The sequence below is a fragment of the Tripterygium wilfordii genome, chromosome 4, assembly GCF_013401445.1.
Source record: "Tripterygium wilfordii isolate XIE 37 chromosome 4, ASM1340144v1, whole genome shotgun sequence".
NCBI classification, from domain to species: domain Eukaryota; kingdom Viridiplantae; phylum Streptophyta; class Magnoliopsida; order Celastrales; family Celastraceae; genus Tripterygium; species Tripterygium wilfordii.
This window is the reverse complement of record NC_052235.1, coordinates 9246059-9266818: the sequence shown is the minus strand read 5'-3', so window position 1 is coordinate 9266818 and position 20760 is coordinate 9246059. Positions and strand designations below refer to the sequence as shown.

Below are 20760 nucleotides of genomic sequence, written 5' to 3'. Positions count from 1 at the left end.
AGGCTACCATCCCCTGCCTCTCACTCGGAATGCCCAAGGTATTCGACGTCTAGTCATCTCCCGGATTCAAGTATGAGCTTTTGCCACATCTGTATCACCATGAAATTTAGGAGGCTCCAATTTGCGTAGTCGGTCTACCTCACTCAACTGCCATTGAATTATGTCTGCCTCCCTTGAGGTCTGACCCTCCACCACACCCTGAGTACCCAGTCCAACTCGTGCCTGAACTATTTGAGTAACATTCTTTATCATCTCTGACATCTCTTTCATCACTTGCACTTGAGCCTTAAACATTGAAGCCATCTGAGTAGTTGATAAAGCTTACGCCTGTGTAGGTGTGGCCTCAGGAACCACTCCATCTCCACTTGCCACATTCACTACAGGATTTTTTGCCTCCTCAGAATTCCTCACGGTAGTGCATCGTCCCCTCTGCTATACTCTACTCCACGTAGGTAAATCAGGAACTATCGCAGGAACGGGTATATTTTGTTCACCGCGTCCCTGCCCAACTCCTCGTCCTCGGTCCCTACTCCGTCTACCTCTACGGGTCCTAACACCCCCTCGTCCACGCCCCTGATCCAGGGATTCGAGGGAATGAACACTCCTACACATGTCCATCTACAACCACAACATAAATAACCAATGTTCAATATCATCATAACATACAAGGATTTACGGGATTAGAATACATTCCAAATCAGTGGAGGTCTTGACGTAGCCTGGACGTACCATACACAACCTTCACATATCAAATGCACACAAATACTCACACTAGACCTAGCCCTTAGATCTTACACAGAGCCAACCTGGCTCCGATACCAACTTGTCATGCCCCGTCCCCGGAACATGACTTATTGACAACACGTGCGTGCACCCACGTGCCGCCACCTAAATAAAGACTCAAATACCATTAACTCACAATTGAACCCAATAAATTTAAACAAAAATCCGGCAACATCTCCTCATATATCGGAGAATGTCCCCTACATCAAATATAGCAAATTAAACCAACCAATTCCAATACAACAAAACCAATCAACCAGGGCCTTAGGCCATATCCATCATCAATCCCATAAGCATATACATACAGAGGCCTCAGACCAAAACCATCCAGAATCATCATTCATCCATAACAATACATTCTCATATATATCCCAATACATAACTAAATAAAAGACCAATAAAACACTACAACATAATCACCACACAAAAATAAACCATCACACCAACACGAGTCCAGACCATCCGCATCATGCACCTCTCTGCTGATCCATAGTCGAAACATTAGAGCTGGTACCTATATCACCAGGGAGGGGGAAATTCAAACAATGAGCAGAAGGCCCAGCAAGGATACGAAAATAAAGAGCATAAATGAAAGAATAATGGCTGTATAGAAATACAAGTATAGCAATGCATCAAAATGCCACGATGAATCACACAATGCACCCGGTCAGTCCTGCCATACCTTTCACATCCCAATGAATTCTCATTCATCATCACCATGTTACCATACCAATTACATAATGCCACACTAATACCGCCACATAGTTTTCTAGTACCTAGCAATCACATAAAGCCCCACTAGAGCCGCCACGCAGTTCTCTAGTACCGAGCCATCACAATAAGCTACACTAGAGCTGCGACACAGTTCTCTAGTACCTGGCTATCTCATAAGACCCCACTATGTAGTTTTCTAATACCAAGTCATTCTCCCATATCTCCAACACCATGCCACTAATGCATATCATGCTACATACAAACTATGCAAAATGTGAATTGCACGCAATTCCATTCAATAGAAGATCAAGTGTCAAAGGGTAAATACATTAAACACAACCATCCAACAACAAGGGTATTTCACACACAATAGCATACATACAAAGGTTTGTTTCCCCTTGAACAATAAGGCAAAAACATATGAATTTAATCACAATCCGGGTTGCCAAGAGTGTTTCGAAATTGAGGGTTAAGAAAATCCCTACCTCGTTTGAGCAAATCCTCACCAACTCCTCCAAGTTTAATCAATCTTGTTCAACTCTTCAATCCCTAACCCAATCTCCTCTTGGTCAACACCAATCTTCAATCCAAGTTCAAATATGAAATTATAATTCATAACCCATGACAAATTCACAACCCCAATTTCATGAAACTTAACCAAACCCACGAAACCCTAACTTCAATTTTTGTAAAAACTTACCTTACTCTCTTCTCTTTCTATAAATTAATGAAGTGGGGTGTAGACTCCAACCTTGGAGCACCCTTGCTGGCCGAAAATCTCACCAAAATTGTGTAGTCTTGAGTTGTGGGGGAACTGCAAAGTCACATTCCCTTTTTTTTTTCTTTGTTCGGGTGAAGGTGAAGGTCTGCGACTTGCAGACCTTCACCCACTTACTATATATATATATGTATATTTTTTTAAATCCTTTTTTAAATCCTTTACTTTTATTCTTTTTCTTATTTAACCCTCACATTAATCCAAATACTCTTTAAACCCTTCTACTAATTCTTTTTACCCCACAATTTTACCATTTTCATAACTAAGCTCTCTTTATCCTATTTATTATTTTATTTTATTTTATTTTTATTTTATTATTTATTTATTTATATTTTTTTGATAGGGTATTATAGGGCTTGCACCAGATCTAGGGTTTCATATCCATTTTAGACGTAGAGTCAGAGTGGCATTCCTTGTAGGATCCAGGGATGGTGGCGTGATTGGTCGAAGATGGGTCAGTGGTTCCAATGTTATAAGAGAGTAGGCTAGAGGATGAAGACTTCAGTGAGAATATGGATTTGGGTTTTAAGGCCTTGGGAGAATATGTTGAAGATTATCATCAACTTTATTTATCCAAAAATTTCTTGATTTTTCTTGTACAACTCATATGTGGATAAGCTCTTCAAATATCTTCTCTAGAATCTTTGTTAGCATTCTTGGGTTTGGTGTTAAAAAATTTTCTAGAAAAATTGAGTTGGCAAACCCACTGACTATAAGTCAATATATATATAGAGGTTTGTATGAGTGAATATGTACAAGTGACAAGCAATTGATAACTGAGAAAATCGGTATCAGAGATAGTGTGCGGGGCACACATTGTGAGAATGAGTGAGTGTTGTACAAAATATATTTGTGAGTATAATAAAAGTGAGTTTTATTTGAGTCTTGAACTCTACAAGTGGTATCAGAGCAAGGTCGGTCAGGGACCATGATTCAAGATCAACAAAGAGGGTTGATCAAGATTTGTGAGATACAATTGTGGTAGTTTGACTGTCGTTAAAGGAATATTCTATCGTGAATAGTCTGGGACTGTGAAGCTCGTGATCTGGGATCAAGCTTTCTTGATAATGTGTGGAATACCAATTCATGATGGCGGATCTCCAATTTGTTGACAATATCAAGAGACTCAATAATCAAAACTACACCACATGGGCAACCTGTATGAAGTCTTGCCTTCAAGTTAGGATCCCTGTGAGATCATCGATGGAAATGACACTACACCTCCATCTACAACAAGTGTCGATGCTCTCCGCAAATGGAATATCAAAATTGGAATTGCAATGTTCACAAGCAAGACTATGATCGAGGAAGAAATTTTGGAGCACATAAGGCGTGCAAAAATGCAAAGGAAGCATGGGACACTCTTACTTCACTGTTTTCAAAGAAGAATGACGCACGGTTGTTGTGAGAAAGAGTGAGTGTTAGTGTGTGAGTGTTGTACCCAATATATTCGTGAGTGTAATAAAAATGAGTTTTATTGAGTCTCAAACTCTACAGAATATGGAGACTTTAGGGAGCTCCTATTCCCTTCGATTTTGGTTGTTCTTCGGATCAATGTGTACTTGTCTTCTTCTTCATTCTCCAATTTCTTCTTCTTCTTGGTGTGCGATGTTGTGTGGCATGAAATGGGGGATTTGGGACTTAATATCGAACGATCATTAAAGAGTTCACTTTATGCGAAATTAGACTGCACGTGATGTTGTGGAACTTTGTATTTTCGTGGGCCTCCTTTCTGAATACATGTTGTTGTTTTCATGAATAATTGTCACAAAATATAATCTGAAATTACAAGCACATATTGTTGCTTTCATACTTTGAGATAGGGGTGTGCATCGGTCGGTCGGTTCGGTTATCGACATGTTTTTAACCTAACCAAATTTTTTCGGTTAATTTCATCCATTTAACCGAACCAATATTTTTTAGAGGGTTAACCATCGGTTCGGTTAACCTAAAATTTCGGTTTGGATTTCGGTCGGTTCGGTTAATTTCAAATATTTTGGGCCAAAGTCATGTTACTAATTTAGCATATAATATGATTTATAATGTTAGAGTTTAGGATTTATAATTTTAGGGTTTAAATTTATAACTATATTATAGTTAATAGGGTTTAGGGTTTACATTCATAAGATTTTGTAGGGTCTAGGGTCCCATTTAAAAAAAAAAACAAAAGGTTTAAGGTTTTAGAGTGTTAAGAGTTTAGGGTTTATATTATTGGACTATAATTTTATAGGTTTAGTGTTTTATTGGTTAAGGTTTAAGTTTATAACATGACTATAGTTATATAGTTAATAGGGTTTAGGGTTTACATTCACAAGGTTTTATATGGTTTAGGGTTCCCATTTTAAAAAAACAAAAGGTTTAATGTTTTATAGTGTTAGAGTTTAGGGTTTATATTATTAGAGTATAGTTTTACAGGTTTAGTGTTTTATTAGTTAGGGTTTAAGTTTATAATATTACTATAGTTATATAGTTAATAGGGTTTAGGGTTTACATTCATAAGGTTTTATAGGGTTTAGGGTTCCCATTTTAAAAAAAAAAAGGTTTAAGGTTTTATATTGTTGGGACCTTCAACCTTCGAATTTAGGGTTTAATGGTTTTTATAGTATTTGTTTTGTCATATTATTAATTTCATTATCATATTTAATCTTGATAAATATAAATATATAATATATTGAAGGTGTTACATTACATGGTAAGTTACTAAGTTGGTACTTGGAAACATGAATTAATACTTATTAATTGATGTATATTATATTTATTTTGAATTTTTTATATAAGTATTAATAGATTTTTTTAGAAGAATATAAGTATTAAATTATTAATATGTGGAAAATTAATAACATAATTATATATATTATATATTTATATAATATGCTATATTTTCGGTTCGGTTCGGTTAATTTGGTTAATTTTTTATGTTAACCGAACCATTAACCGAAAACCGAAACACTCACAAACCTTTAACTGAACCGTCCGATTGGTTAACATTAACCGGTAAATTCGGTTAACGGTCGGTTGGTCCGGTTCGGTTAATCGGTTAAAACTGAATTGTGCACAGCCCTACTTTGAGATTCAACTCTCAATTAACCATAAATCACAATTTGTGGTAAATTGCAATAATTTAGAATTTGTAATAAAACCAAGTAATAACGAGCTATCATATAATAGAAACAATGTAATAAGAGGGTAAAACAATGTAATAATGATGCTTTAATTTTGTTATTCCGAAATGGTTTAACAAAGTAAAGATTTTCCAGTCTCGATAATTGAAGTTGAGAGTTCAATGGGACATTGGTTAGAGACTTGTTCTTGTATTGCTATGATGGTGATCAAGAAGTCAAGAGTTTTCCTATTGTCATTCTTTAAAACTCGAAGTCGAGTTTTCTCCAATAAAGGGAGAATGATACAGATTAAGATTGAAATATTTCTCTTAAATATTTTATTTTGGTATTTTAGGAAATCAATTGTTTGTAAATCAATTAGTATTATTTTTCTAAGAGTCTAATATATTTTGTTTATTAGGAGTACTTTTATGTATTTAGGTATTTGTTTCTCGTTAGAAGTGTTTAGGGTTTGATTAGGGTTTCACTTGATTTACTACTTAATGTTGTAACTCTCATTGAGGAATTTTAGTTTTGATTTTATAAAAATGAGGAGACGACAGTCTTTTCCAATTCTTTCGTATTCATTTGAATCAACAAAGTATTGAAGCCTTAAATATGGTATTCGTGTGTCGAATTAATAGGTCCAAGTAGGTGTTCTTTTCACTACGTTGCCCTACATTAGTTGGTATTGGAGCTTGCTCAGTTCCTTCATTATGTCGCCAAGGATGTGTGCCATCATGGAGTTATCTGTGGATGACGTTTTATTATTGAGGTAAGATGGTTCGGATGCAACAACAATTGGACGTGTTGACGCAGTAGATGGCGGCGATAACGATCCTTCTTGAGCGGCAGAACCAAAGGTAGAATCGTGGAGGCAATCAAGGAGTGGATTTGCCACCCGCGGTTGACGAACAAGATAAATAATTATTACAATTAATTTTTGATATTTATCAATATGATGAATATCTTTCGATCCAAGAAGACATTCTGAAATTTAAGGAGATGTTTGACATTCGACCAATCAGCGAGAGGTGGCTCAGTTGGTAATTAATGAGAGGTGACTCGATTAGTAATTGATTGAGTTAGACATCTGTATGCCAAATATTCGATTACAATGAATAGCGTTTAGTGGTATTTTTAAAAAAAAAAAAAGTATGGTAGCTTGATGCGCTGAAGACGAGTGGGCAAAGAAAAATTACTGCGGGCACTAAACAGTAGTTTTAGGACTTAAAAGAGGGGTGGAGAGTTGAAGGGATTGGGGTTTTGACCATCTCTATCTTGTGCCGGTAAGTCGTGCTTTCTTTCTGGCGGGCGGTCTGGCGTATTTTCCTTTTTGCAAGTGGCAGAGCGGCTGAGTGGACTGAGGTCTCCTCTCTCTCGACCGTTCCGCTACTTCTTCTTCTGCACCTCTTTGGTCTTCTCTCTTTCTATGCAATTACTTATTGATCTCTCGACATCATCAACATCACTCTTTAGCATCTGCAATTTCTAGGGCTCTCGAAGAAGCAGCGATTGTAACTAGCTTCATGGTGAGTCGATCTATCTCTTCGTTTCTGATTTAACTTCGTGATTGCCTGTGTATAATACGCCTATAATATGTGTACTGTTCACTAAGTTGTCTGTTTCTCTATATTTATGCTGATTGATTTCAGTTTTGTCAGAAAAAAATTCAAAATGGGTTCGAACTCGGCTTGTAGTCGTGATATTATTATATATTTATATAGATGGACACTGCTATTTTGTTCTGTTGGTGTTAATCTGTTAAGATTGCACATTATTTATGGAAAATGCATTTTTTCAGTGTTTTTTGACGTACATTTTGGTGTATTGGTGTAGATGGACAGGAGTTCTACTGGGCATTGGTACTGGGGTTGTTTTGGTACCATTCTCATGAATCCATTTGCAGCCTGCAGGCTAGATCAGTTTGGTTTGAAGAGAGCGAGATAGCATTTGAGTATCACTTGTTTATTGAGCTTCGCAAATTGCTTTAATTAAAGGGCACTCTTCAAGTTTTGTTAGTAAATAAATTGTTGGCTTTGCATGTACATTTTGAGCTGTAAGTGATTCACCATCTGCAATAATTGATACAATGGGTGGGCTTTGCTCGAAGAGATCTACTGTTGATAGTGCTTCCGCTGGAGGGTTTCCGTGTGTGAATGGTTACGTTAATAATGGGTCAGGATTGGCTTATCAGTCTCGTGAAATCAAAGTTAATGATGGGTCAGGATTGGCTTATCAGTCTCGTGAAATCAAATTTAATAATGGGTCAGGATTGGATTGTCAGTCTCATGAAATCAAAATAAATAGTGATGCTTCTCCCTATACTGTCGGAGATATTGTGGATAATAGGGAATTAAGAGAACCCTTTTCGTTTCAAGAGATGAATGCAACTCCAAGTGCAGTAAGCCCTGATGATATCAATGATGGAATTCCTCGCTTGTCAAGGGTTCTATCTCACAAATCTAGATCAACCAAGCCGAAACAAGTTGCAGTTGCAAAGGTAACTCCTATCTTTGTAAGTGTTTTGTCTGCTCAGCTGTCGTCTATTCTTAAAGGAAATATTTTTGCTTTTCTGGGTACTAATTGTTTAATATTTTCCTTAACTGTTATCATTATCTAAAAAGAGAGACTATTTAACATTAATAATTTTAAGGATTTTCCTTACTGGGGACCTTAGGCGATGGCCCATTGGCGTTAGCTATATAGAGGTTATTCCGTCCCTGATTAGCTCATCTTTCTGAAAGAGAAGTCAAAAGTACACGAAACCTGTATTCCCTGGAAGTGGAGTAAAAAAATGTAGACTTATGTCATTCAAAGCTTTCTTTTGTATTATTGGGCTTTCCAGGAGAGGGCAATTGTAATGTGTCTTTTGTGACATCGTTTAACTCCCTTTATTTGTGTTGGAGTATAATTAAGGTGATATAAGAAGGATAAGGCTAGAAAACTGTTAGTGTCTATTGCTACATGTTTTCTTACTTGTTACACGTCATAAGGCGATATTGATAGGCTTCTTTTTCTTTTCTACTCATTTACTGAGAAGTGTAAAGTGATATGTATAATGCGCAACTGCTATCACCAGTATGCAAATTCTTAGATTCAACTGATTTGTTTTCAACTTCTTGCTTAGCAATCTATGTAACTCAAAACATATTTAACTGTTGAACACCAACAAGTTAAAGTCTTGGTCATGCAATTTATATCATTGTGTTCAAAGTAGGTTTTATGATGGCCTCAAAATTATATGTAATAGTTCTATCTAAGAACTTATTTCCTTTTTATTAAAATATGTTGAAAAACTTGCAAATAGTGTTAAATGAGCTGGAGTTTTAGCTAGAAGTTTAGGGAGCTGATGTCATATATTTCTTGGTGGTAATTGTGCCCCCATGATGTGCCTGATATGTATGTTTTTTATTCCGAGGCTGGAGTTGAAGAAGTTGAGAGATGATATTTTTGTACAGTTATATTTTAATCAGAAATATTCATGAAGGGAAACCATAATGGTAAATAATTGATAAGATGTCAATATTGGAGATTATTTGGTTCATGGAGAGATAAGTTTCATTAAGTTTGTTGTGGTTATGAGGTGTAATTCACTTGTCTAAGTGCCTTTAAACCAGCTCTAATTGGTTTTTGAATTTTATCTTCGAAAGTCCTCAAATTTGGGGGAGTTAATATCTCTTAATGTAAACTAGTGGTTGCGTGGTTACTTGTAAGAAGACGTCACATTTGCCTACATTTATTTCTTGATATAAGTGTAAGTTATTTTTTTCTTAATAATCAAAGTAAGCCGCAGAAACCATTTCTTCAAGATGGTTCTCCTCTGAACAAACAAATGAAGTAGCATTTTTTAGTCTCAGACTACTCATCTGCAGTTGGTTAAAGTATTGCAAGATTAAAATTGGATGCATAACAGTTCGTGTTTTGAGTTGATCACCAAACAATCTTTCAGCAAAGATAATCGTCTTTCTCTTTTACAGATATGATATGGATTTATTGCATACGCCTTGTAATTCTGTGATATCTTTGTGCTTTGTTCAGTTTCTCGGGACGGGCTTAATTATGTTTTCTCCGATTCTTTCATTTTCTGAATATTGGATGTGTCATGGTACCATAGCGCCAATTATTAGAGATAAAATTAATTCATGTGGAAATTTTGTAGTATTTTTATATGGGTATGGTCTTTCAGGCACGTTTATGGGCCATGCAATGGTTTGCTTTTGGTATTCATATTTGCTTTTGTTTACCATTCGAAGTTTCTGTCAACATGGTACACATGTATTACCTATGACTGACTTGCTTTCTCTATTTTATAGGTTTCAGAAGTAAGTTCACTTCTTGGCAGAGCTGGTACTGCTGGGCTTGGGAAGGCAGTGGAAGTTTTGGACACACTTGGTAGTAGCATGACAAATTTGAGTATCGGTGGTGGCTTTACCTCTGGGTTGGCAAAAGGGAATAAAATTTCAATTTTGGCTTTTGAAGTTGCAAATACAATTGTTAAGGGTGCTAATCTAATGCAATCACTGTCAAAGGAGAACATTGAACATTTAAAAGAAGTTGTGCTCGTCTCAGAAGGAGTGCAAAATTTGATATCAAGAGATATAGATGAGCTACTCAGAATTGCTGCATCTGATAAGAGGTGAATGATGAAATAGATAGCTATACTAGTCTTAATGCTTGTTGTTAATCTTTTGCATGTTGTATCCTACGGCAGTCGGTGAAAGATTCTTACTATATCCTTGTGCAAATTTTGACAGAGAAGAGTTGAAAGTGTTTTCTGGGGAGGTTGTACGTTTTGGAAATCGTTGTAAGGATCCACAATGGCACAACTTGGATCGTTATTTCGACAAGTAATACTAATGGCATATTGCGCATTGCTTTGAGCATATTTAAGAATGTTGCTTATGTGGTTCATGCTCCCCTCTCTCCCCCCCCCCTCCCCTCATTTTCTTAATTATAGATTGGGTTCAGAACTTACACCCCAAAAGCAGTTGAAGGACGAAGCAGAGACGGTAATGCAGCAATTGATGACTTTGGTTCAGCATACAGCTGTGAGTATCAGACGGTATTTTTGTAATTGCTTTTAAGTTTTCATGTGCGTTACTTGATACTGCCATCAATGCCCTTTTTAATTGTTCAGCACATACTACCTGGATCAGCATAAATCCTTGTTGTTTATTCAATTATATGCCCACTTTTCACTGTATCTAGGGCTCTATGCAGTGTATGAACAGTGGTGTATTTCCCGCGTTCTCGGTTTGATTTATACTTTTATAGTTTATAAGATGTTGCATAAGTTTTTGATAGCTGTCAACCTACTGTAAACTCCCTCCTTGATTGAAACTTGAAAGGTGACTCCTTTTTGGCAATGCATCTGATAAGTATGATTCGTGAAAATGGGGTTTTTCATTGTGTGCTCCATCCTTGAAATTTCACGATTCTTTATTGGTGAGGCTTAGTTATGATCACCTTAGAAGAAAATTATTTGAAATTTCAGAAAATAGTATGACCATCACAGTGTCTTGTATTTGTGATCCAACTTCCAAGCTTTCACTTTGTTCTTTTTTTTTCCCAAGAAGAGATGTGCTTTATGTGTTGTTCGTTTGTCCTTTGTTGGGTTTATGCACTCAATCCTGTGGAAAACATGTTTCTGTTTACGCTTCATTCATTTTTTCCACAAGATCCTGTGATTTATGTGTTGTTCGTTTGTCCTTTGCTAATTGTGGGGGACCAATGGTTTTCTTTTTTGGCGAGTACAAATAGTGGGAGAAGGCTAAAGTGTGCAAGTAAATTTAGTATTACGATATTTGAAAGAAAGCAGTGTAGTCTCACTCTTGTGCCTGTTATGATTAAATCACTTTATCCTTGGTCTGAATTTTGTATTATTGCATTATTCCAATTGTTCCAGAATAAGGGTCATTTTTAGTCTCTGAAAAGTATGAACTGGGTAAGTTTGGTTGCGTTAGCAAGCAGGGGGAGGAGTGGTTAAGAGAGGCGAAAGTGTCTTAGAATCATTGTTGACCAACAGTAGCCTGTGCGTTTAGAGGGTTTGTGCAGTAATCACTGAATTTTTTCCTCTTAATTCATTTCTTCTTTTTACCTTATCAAAAGTCACTGAACTTTTTGAAGGTGGCCTTTTCATTGGTGCTTGTTCTTTAAAATGTGTGTCTAACATATAAATATATATATATATATATATATATATATATATATGTGTTTGCTCATCTCCGCTTTGGTTCTCAGCGTCTAATTTCTTTTATACTGTGAGCTTCAATGCTTATTTTACCTCTCTATGATCTTTGCAAGTCTCTTTTCTCATGGGTGGTTCTTTTTTTTTTGGTATCGTCATCATTATTGTTCTTCTGTTTGTGTTGTTTTAATTCCCTTTTGTGTTTCTCTATATATGCATGAGGTGTACTATGGTGATGTGTGCCTTTAATTGACTTCTAAACCATTAGGTTACCTGTATCAAAATCTGTCTTTGTTGGCTACTAAATAACATTTACTTTGGTCATGTTAAAAGGCTGCAAGTGCAGGGACTTGATGTACTCTGCCATTGCTCCAGGCTTTGAAGTTCAAAAGGAAGGATTAGTGCGACCTCCTCTGGGAACAGATTATAATCTGTTCCTGACAGTATTTAATTGGATGAAGTAGTTAAAACATGTCTTTATTTCCATTTCTTAGAAGTCCCTCCTTCCTATTATTTTTACAAGGGACATGTATACAATTACAATTACAACTCGTTGGAGATATCTGAAACATTTTGCTGTTAAAAGCTCAAACTTGAAGCTTATAAAAACGTATAATTGAATTAAGTATAAACTTGGAAACTAACAATCAAACTGAACAGTAGAATAGAAGCTTGAATACTCTTCCGCTTATAAGATTTCTACTCAGATGCACCTTGTCTCTTCCAGGAATTATACCTAAAAGATTAAAAAGGCAAATCTCAGTGCAGTGATAAAGATGCTCCATTGCAGCTTTCAGTGGTTCAAACCACCTAAAAAGTTTATCCATGAGGTGGGGGTACGGTTGTGTACATTTGCCCATTCTAGAAACCTGCCACCACTGTCAAAGCCTTCTACATAGAGTTCTTTCCTTATTTTCTTAAAAACATATGCGGTTGGTGGGAATGGTTTGTACATGGAGGAACACTGAAGAAGCTTTTTGGTAGTGGGCTTAATCTAACAAAGGATGCACTGTGCTGATAGTGCATAAATTCATTGCTTTCCCCTTTTTTATTTTAAGACTAGGGTAATTTGTTCTAGGCATTAATACTGAATGGTATCTGTTGATATGACAGATCTGTTTAGCTTGTAATTATGTTATTAATAGCATAATATGATGTTTGCTTACATTAACACTGTTCACCGTGTTTTTAGCTAAAATATTCCTGAAGGAAAATCTACTTTCCCTTGGTTGCAGGAATTATATCATGAAATGCATGCCTTGGATAGATTTGAACAAGATTATCGGCGGAAGGCTCAAGAAGAAGATAACTCAAATGCTGCTCAGAGAGGTGAGATTGTGAGCAAAGGACAACCAATTCTTATATATGATATTCAAAAAAATCCTCTGAAAAGAATAACAATAATTGAAAAGAACAACAAAAATATAGAAGTGGCTGATAAAAGTTGTACCATTTTCATAATTTTATGGATAAAGTGTACCGGAAACCTTGAATAGCATTACCATGCATTGTATTGTGGTGACTTGTGTTTGCTATTCTCAAGTTGCTGGCTAGTTTACATGCTTTAATCGGTTTGATGTAAGGTTTATAATGAATTTTCATTTCATGGCTGTGCCTAGTCGTTTGACCCTTTTACGTAGTTTGGACTAGGATTCGATATATGTAATATTGGGCTGGATGCAACATTGTATTTTCCTTTCTATGAGATGAGGGAAGCTATATATGCACAGCACACGATAGTAATACCATGCTAATACATTGGTAAACCTTTGACACTTGGAGTGGCTCCTCACTCCAAGCATTTGGTAAATTGCAAGAGTTTGTATCATGGGACTCAAACCAGGGCCTTGTTCCCTGACCAAGCGAACCATATACTGAGGGGACCGGATCTAATATTTTATCTATTGGTTTGATTGTAATTTTTGATATCTTGTCGTAAATTTGCATCTATTAAGCCAATGGCCTAGGGTCTAATGACATCTTCCTCCCAGATGAGAGTTGGATGAAGGGTGAGTATGTGCGTACCTTCTCATTCAGGTGGTGTCTGAGTAAATTTATGAACTAAAAGGGGAAAAAATTTTAAAAAATAGAGAGGAAGGGACACCTGGTAGTTTATTTTGTCTTCTTTGTTCTTATAATTGAATTCATTCTTTGCAGGACTTGCTTCCTACATTGATATGTTTCATTTGAATTGTAGGAGACAGCCTTGCTATTTTGAGAGCAGAGCTAAAGAGTCAAAGGAAGCATGTTCAAAGTTTAAAGAAAAAGTCACTCTGGTCCAAAATATTGGAAGAGGTACAAGCCATTGCTTCCAAAGCTTGCCCTAGATTCAATGAGAATAGATATAATTGGGGATTTAATTCTAATTTAGTGTCTTGTTAATAATATCCTTGTCTGTTGTTTTCTTTGACAATTCTATTTTGATTATGAGTTCAAAAGCTATCACTCTTAATGTTGTCGACTCTCGTGTCTTCATAGTGGCTTTTGAAAGGTAAACTATATGTCACCTGAAGAAAATATTGATGTCTTTTGTTCCTAGGTGATGGAGAAGCTTGTGGACATTGTCCATTTCTGGCATTTGGAGATCCACGAAGCCTTCGGTAATGCTGGTAAGCATTCTAGAATTTGACCTAAAATTTGAACTTATTTCTCTTACGCCATGTTTCTACCCATTGTGGAATGAGAAGTGGCTGAGATATTCTGTGTCATTATGTTCCTTCTCCACTCATATGCATCTGGTAGGAATTAGCATTTTCTTGCAATCTAACTCGGATCACTGTTTCTAGTCGAGAATTATAGATATTTGTTTTTACTGTATAAGAGGATGAATGGGGCAGTGTGTATTCATTATTGAGCTGAACTGGGATATTGTTGAGTGATAGCTGGATATCAGTTAGGCTGCTTAGTCCAGATTGTAAGTTTGGTACTGTTGGACAATTTTAACCAATTCAGAATGACACGGTCTTGTTTGCAAATCTGTTTATTGGTTTCATATATGAAAAGGTGAGTTGTGATTTTCCGTTCCTGCTTTGTCCTTGCAGATTGTGATGTGCCCACAAAAGTTTCTCCTAGCAATCACAAAAAACTGGGTTCTGCTGGTCTTGCATTGCATTATGCAAACATAATTTCTCAAATAGATACTCTTGTGAGTTATCTGCTTCGTCCTAGCTCATGTTTGTTTACCTCTCCTGGTACAATATTTCTGTTAGTTTCTTTAATTTATGAGGATCTGAGGTTTTTGCTGGGCTATTATCTGAATGCAATCAGGTGTCTCGATCAAGTTCTGTGCCTCAAAATACACGAGATGCGTTATACCAAGGGCTGCCACCTAATATAAAGTTGGCATTGCGCTCCAAGTTACAATCATTCCAGCTTAAAGAAGAGGTCTTTGATGAGGATGATTATTATTTATCTTCTTTGTTGACCAATACTGTAGTAAAATATACTTCTTGTTCTTGCAGCTTACTGTCGCACAAATCAAAGCTGAGATGGAAAGAACTTTGCAATGGCTTGTTCCAATTGCCACAAACACAACCAAGTAATGTATCCTCTTCAATCTGAACCTTGCCTTCCCCCACCACCCAAATCCCGGTAAAGAAAAGAAGAAAAGAAAGCCCTAAAAAGAAAAACTCGCATGAAAAACCAACTTATCTTGTCCTCTCCCTGGTCTGGTTGTTCAACTTGTCATTTCTACTTGATTTTTTAAATTCTTGTTAATTGGTTTCTGATCAATGATTTTGACATTTTTTTTTTCACTATTTGTGCAAGTAGAGCTCATCATGGGTTTGGTTGGGTTGGAGAATGGGCAAATACAGGGTGAGTCCTGCACTTTCTTGTAGTTTATCCTTTGCTCTAGTTACTTTTCCCAGTCTTACGTAACTGAAATTCTTCAGGTCTGATGTAAATCGGAAACTTGTGGGTCAGACCGACTTGCTCAGGATTGAGACTCTACACCACGCTGATAAGGAGAAAACTGAAGCTTACATATTGGAATTGGTGGTCTGGCTTCACCATCTAGTGAGCCAAGCAAGGGCTGGCAATGGTGGAATCAGGTCTCCTGTTAAATCTCCAATTCGGTCTCCAAACCAAAAACAAATTCACTTATCCAAGCCCAGCTGCTCCTCGCCGATGTTGACGATTGAAGACCAAGAGATGCTACGTGACGCGAGTAAGAGGAAAAAGACGCCTGGGATTAGCAAGAGCCAGGAATTTGACACTGCTAAAAACAGGCTAAGCAAGTACCATAGGTTGAGTAAAAGTAGTAGCCATTCGCCAACAAGCGAAAGTATAAAGGACCCCATCCCCATCAGGAGGCTATCATCAGTCCCTACCTTTGACTTCGGCATCGATCGCGTCAAAGCCTTGGATGTCATTGACCGGGTGGACACAATTCGAAGTTTATAGCAGCATAACTCACAAGGCTGATCAAGTAGCAGAGGCAAAATGGGTTTATCCTTCTGCGAAGGATCTATCTGCTGCACGTACTAATGTTGGGTGATCTCTTGGAGCAAGTTGGCGGCAAACAATGACATTTACCAGCCAGGCTGCCAGAGATAGCTTTTTTGTATGACCCCGATTTCTGTTGATTTTCTCAAAATCATGTAGCCAACTTTAAACTTTTGAGATAAATGCTCGGATGATGATGATACAAATATGATGATAACACGTTGTTGGGGGATTTAATTCTTCTGTAGGTTTTTAGGCTGTAGTTTTCGGAAGTTCTACCTGTACAGATAACATGATTATTTATAATAATTTATGAAGTTCACATTGGAGAAACTAGCAAAAGTTGAAAAAAGTTATTTCTGGCAATTCATTGCCAAAGGATTTGTTTGGTTATATTAATAACTGTTACTTGGGGGAAATGCTATTTCAATATTTTGACTTAATTTTTTCTCTTTATTTCTGTGATGTAGGCTTTTCACATATTAACCCAGAAAGCGAATGGAAACATGTGTAAGTAGAGATAAAATATTTTAATATGAACAGATTTTATATATATGGGAATGAGCTCGTCTTAGTGGCAGAGCACCTGCTTGGTCTTCCAGTCAACCAACATTCGATTTCCACCCTCCCCTCCCCTTATATATATTGTCCCTGTGAACTTACTTTTAGAAAATAGATCTATGTATGTATAATCCGTGCATTTTTGGTCTTCTCCTGACGAGTTGCGCCTGTTTTTTTATAGTCGCGCGTTTGTTTTTTTCTCGAAACTATGTGAGCAAAAAAAAGATGTAGTCTTAGTTATTTGGTTGCTTGCTCAAAACGTCATCGCTCGTCCTCGGTTCAGCTCCACACCAATTCGTGCATCTCTACGGTTCATGCACCTCATAGTTCCCTTACATCATCACTTTTGACTGACTTCCACCATATCTACGCTTCATGTATTTGCTCTGGACTCACAGGCTAGATTTCTTCGCTTTGTGTCTTTAACCAGTCGATTCTCTCTCTTCTCTCTATCTCTCCTCTTTTGCGATCATGGCCAGCTCTAACATGCTAAAGCGAGATTGCTTCTTTTGCCTGACGTCTTCGATTAGCTAAAGGTTCGAGCCCGTGTTTGGAAGCTGACAATTACGTATTCCACTTGGCATCTACGATTTGCTGTAGGTCGTTGGCGTCATCTTTGATTTGCTACGACATACGGTCTTCAATTTTTAACTTGTTATGGGGTCGTTTCTAATTTTGGAGTACGAACAAACGCCATGCAGGTTCATGTATATCCTCTTCATCGCTGCAAGGGCGCATATTCTTCCCAGGGTTTTCTGGGTCTTCTATATGGTAAGTTCCTTCCTTGAATTCCTCAGTAACTTTGTATGGTCCATCCCAAGTTTCCCCAAGCTTTCCAGTGTGTTTTCCTACTTCTTCCTTTTTCCTTCTTCCTTAGGACCAGGTCTCCTTGGGAGAATTTTCTTTCTTTGACTCTTCGGTTGTTATACCGAGCCATTCTTTGTTTGTAAGCAATAGTACGGATCTGTGCCTCCTCCCTAGCTTCTTCTACAAGATCAAGATTGTTCAGAAGGGCTTCATTATTTCTCTGAACATCAAAGTTTATTATTCTTGTAGTAGGGAGTCCAATCTTTACTGGTATCACTACTTCGGAACCAAATATGAGAGAGAATGGTGTTTCTCCTGTGGAGGTCTGAGCTGTAGTTCAGTAGGACCATAGCACACTAGGTAGTTCTTCCACCCATCTTCCTTTGGCGCTGTCCAGCCTAGTTTTCAGCCCTTGGAGTATTACTCGGTTTGTCACTTCAGCCTGTCCATTTGCTTATGGATGGCTGACCGAAGTGACTCTGAGTTCGATCCCCAAGTCTTAGCAAAATTTGTTTATCTTCCTTCCAACGAACTGTCTTGCATTATCAACAAAGTCTATTACTTTGTTCTCTAAAATAGTTGCAATTGGTTCAACATCTATCCATTTTGTAAAGTAATCCACAACTTCTATCAGGAATGTTCTCTGAGTCGAAGTTGGAGGGAAGGGACCAAGGAGGTCCATACCCCACTGAGTGAATGGGCAAGGACTTTGAATGAGAACCACTTGAGTAGGAGGGAGGTGAGGTGTGTTGGAGTGCCTCTGACACTTATCACATTTCTGCACCAGTTTCTTAGCATCCGCCATCAGAGTAGGCCAGAAGTATCCATAACGCAATACTTTGTAGCTCAGTGTCCTCCCTCCTATGTGACTTCCACAAATCCCTTCATGTACTTCCCCTAGGGCATAATTGGCATCTCGAGGTGCCAAACATCGTAAGTATGGAAGTGTGAAGGATCTCTGTACAATTCTCCATTGATTATGGAATACCTTGCCGATCTCTTCCTAAGGCTCTTTGCTTCATTTTTGTCTTCAGGAAGTTTTCCTTCCACTAGGAATTCCTTGATCGGATCCATCCTGCCACACCCCGATTTTCACAGGAAAAGGGGACACGAGGAAATGACAAAAATGCACCAGGATCAAAAAGACGGACGTGGCGAAACATCGCATAGCAATGGCACCAACCTGTCAAAACCCATCCCTAACATGAAAATTTCTAAAAGTGACCCAGAAAATTTCTCAAAAGCATAATTAAAGACACAAACCATGCAATCTCTCTAATCCATGCAGCTCACGCAATCGGACATCCAAATATAGGAATGTCTCATCCGGTGTCTAAACAACTAAATAACATAAAAGATAATCCTAAAACATATCCAAGAATACCACGCCAACATGGCAACAATCCTAATATGTTAAGAGTGTAATTAACCAATATCATAGTAAACAAGTAGTTCTACTAGAATTTCAAAATGCAAGGAGAGCAAATGGACTACGCCCGCATCAGGCACCCGGTAGCTGCTCCTCAACTTGCTCACCTGAAAACAAAGGTAAACAAGGAACAAGGAAAGTGAATAGGGTGAGCCAAATGCCTAGTAGAATATAGAAAGCTAATGACTTGTTTCGGAAAGGAATTAAAAGTAGAATTTGAAGACAATAGGAATAAACCAGATATGTCGATGCATCAATCATGCCCATGCAATTAATGATATAATATTTTATCAACGTATGTTCAAATCCCAGGTAATTATTAAGTAAAATATTACATTTCAAACATCACCAGTCAACGAGGATATAATCATAATAACCTCAAACAATAAACCGTTCTTTAGCCTTGCCATGATCCTTTACCAGTCTTTCACCGAAAACCAATCACCAGTTATTGCTTAACTAGGTTATAAGTACACCTAACAGGACATCCGTAGCCTTACCTTAGGTATTGGAGTATACCATTCCAATAGCTTACTTCCGACTAAAGAATCTTGGGTCGAGAGCTTTGCTCCATCCTAGACCCCCCCGACTTTGGTTCCTGACCAAAAGCTTTGTTCAGTATGGTCCATGAATACCAATTGTGTCAATTATTTATCCAATTCACAATTGCAATGTAAAAACCTCATTAATCCTGGACCAGTTGTGTCAATTATTTATCCAATTCGCAATTCCAATGTAAAAACCTCATTAAAATTCATGATGTATGTTGTATTTTCAAAAGCTTAAATATTTCCATATCAATATCCCCTTATCCACCCATTTTCCAAAGACATGAAACTTTAACAAAACCAAGTGTAAATATTATAGGTGGTTAAACTTTAGCCAAGTCACATCAGGACTCACAGGTCTGCACAGCTCTATCTTCCGAGGCCCAGCTAGGTCCCATACCCCATTGAGCCAAGAAAAACAGAGTGTTAAATATTTAACTACATATAATATTTAGACTTATGCATTTAAACATATATATAATATAATTTCATTGAATGTAGGGATTTAAATCCCATGTATCATATCAAACCATGCATGCATGTACCACCCTCTTCTATAGTAGAAATCAAGAATGTTCATCAATCAGGAGCTCAACAAACTCCAAGGAAGACACCATGGACAACAATTATAAGAATCAGTCCAAGAATTTATAAGATTTCACAAACAACTCTAGCAATCAATCAAATGAAGATAAGGAGTTCATCAATCCCTAATACACCAAGGAATATGAATTTAATCAATTGGAAGAGTCCAAAAATATCAATGATCAAAATACCGCAAGGACTAAGAATTAAATAAATTAAAAGTTCAAAAACAATATACCATGGCCATTTAAAACACTAAGCCGAAATAACGATTTACGAACCATTTATTAAAGGAATTCACTTATAGCCAAACAAAGAGTGGTTTACACATGGATTACGACCTCAAGAATAAGCAACAACAACAATATTGAAGCTTAGAAGCCCAAAGATAAGAAATCCCCTACCTTTCCTCCTTAGCGTTTTACCAAAATTCACGAAATTTACCCACGTGCACACCAAATGCTTTTCCGAGTACTATCCATTGAGCCAATTACCCATAAACAACACAATTTGTCATTAACAACCCAAAATAATTGATTCAAACTAAAAATCCCAAAATGTCCATGATCCCTAAAATTCCAAATCACCTAAATACCCAAATACAAACTTTTAGGTGACATATACTTACCAAGGGTATAGAAACAAGTAAAAGGAAGGGATTCAAGCTTCCTTTAGGCTCCAATGATGCAAGAACTCATGGATTCGAGTTTGGGTTCAAACCTTGAAAATTAGAACAAAGAGAGAAGTTGAAGAATATGTAATCTAGAGAAAGAATCCATAATCCAACTTGGAAACAACTTAAGTGAGAAGAATCTTAC

At 37.2% G+C, this 20760-nt stretch overlaps 1 protein-coding gene across 2 annotated transcripts; it reads left to right on the top strand.

The window, feature by feature from the left end:
- The first annotated feature begins 6627 nt into the window (after positions 1–6627).
- On the top strand, positions 6628–16345 carry LOC119997073 (protein PSK SIMULATOR 1-like). 2 transcript variants are annotated; one of them, XM_038843857.1, is made up of 13 exons: positions 6628–6908; positions 7216–7894; positions 9693–10015; positions 10134–10226; positions 10337–10427; positions 12802–12895; positions 13764–13861; positions 14106–14175; positions 14608–14711; positions 14834–14950; positions 15028–15104; positions 15338–15382; positions 15460–16345. In XM_038843857.1, the coding sequence occupies exons 2-13, from the start codon at positions 7469–7471 to the stop codon at positions 15968–15970; spliced, it is 2049 nt and encodes a 682-aa protein (XP_038699785.1). In that variant the 5' UTR covers positions 6628–6908; positions 7216–7468; the 3' UTR covers positions 15971–16345. The 2 variants fall into 2 exon arrangements, with proteins under 2 accessions (XP_038699785.1, XP_038699786.1); XM_038843858.1 differs by having other exon boundaries at positions 6629–6908; positions 7216–7879.
- Positions 16346–20760: the final 4415 nt, after the last annotated feature.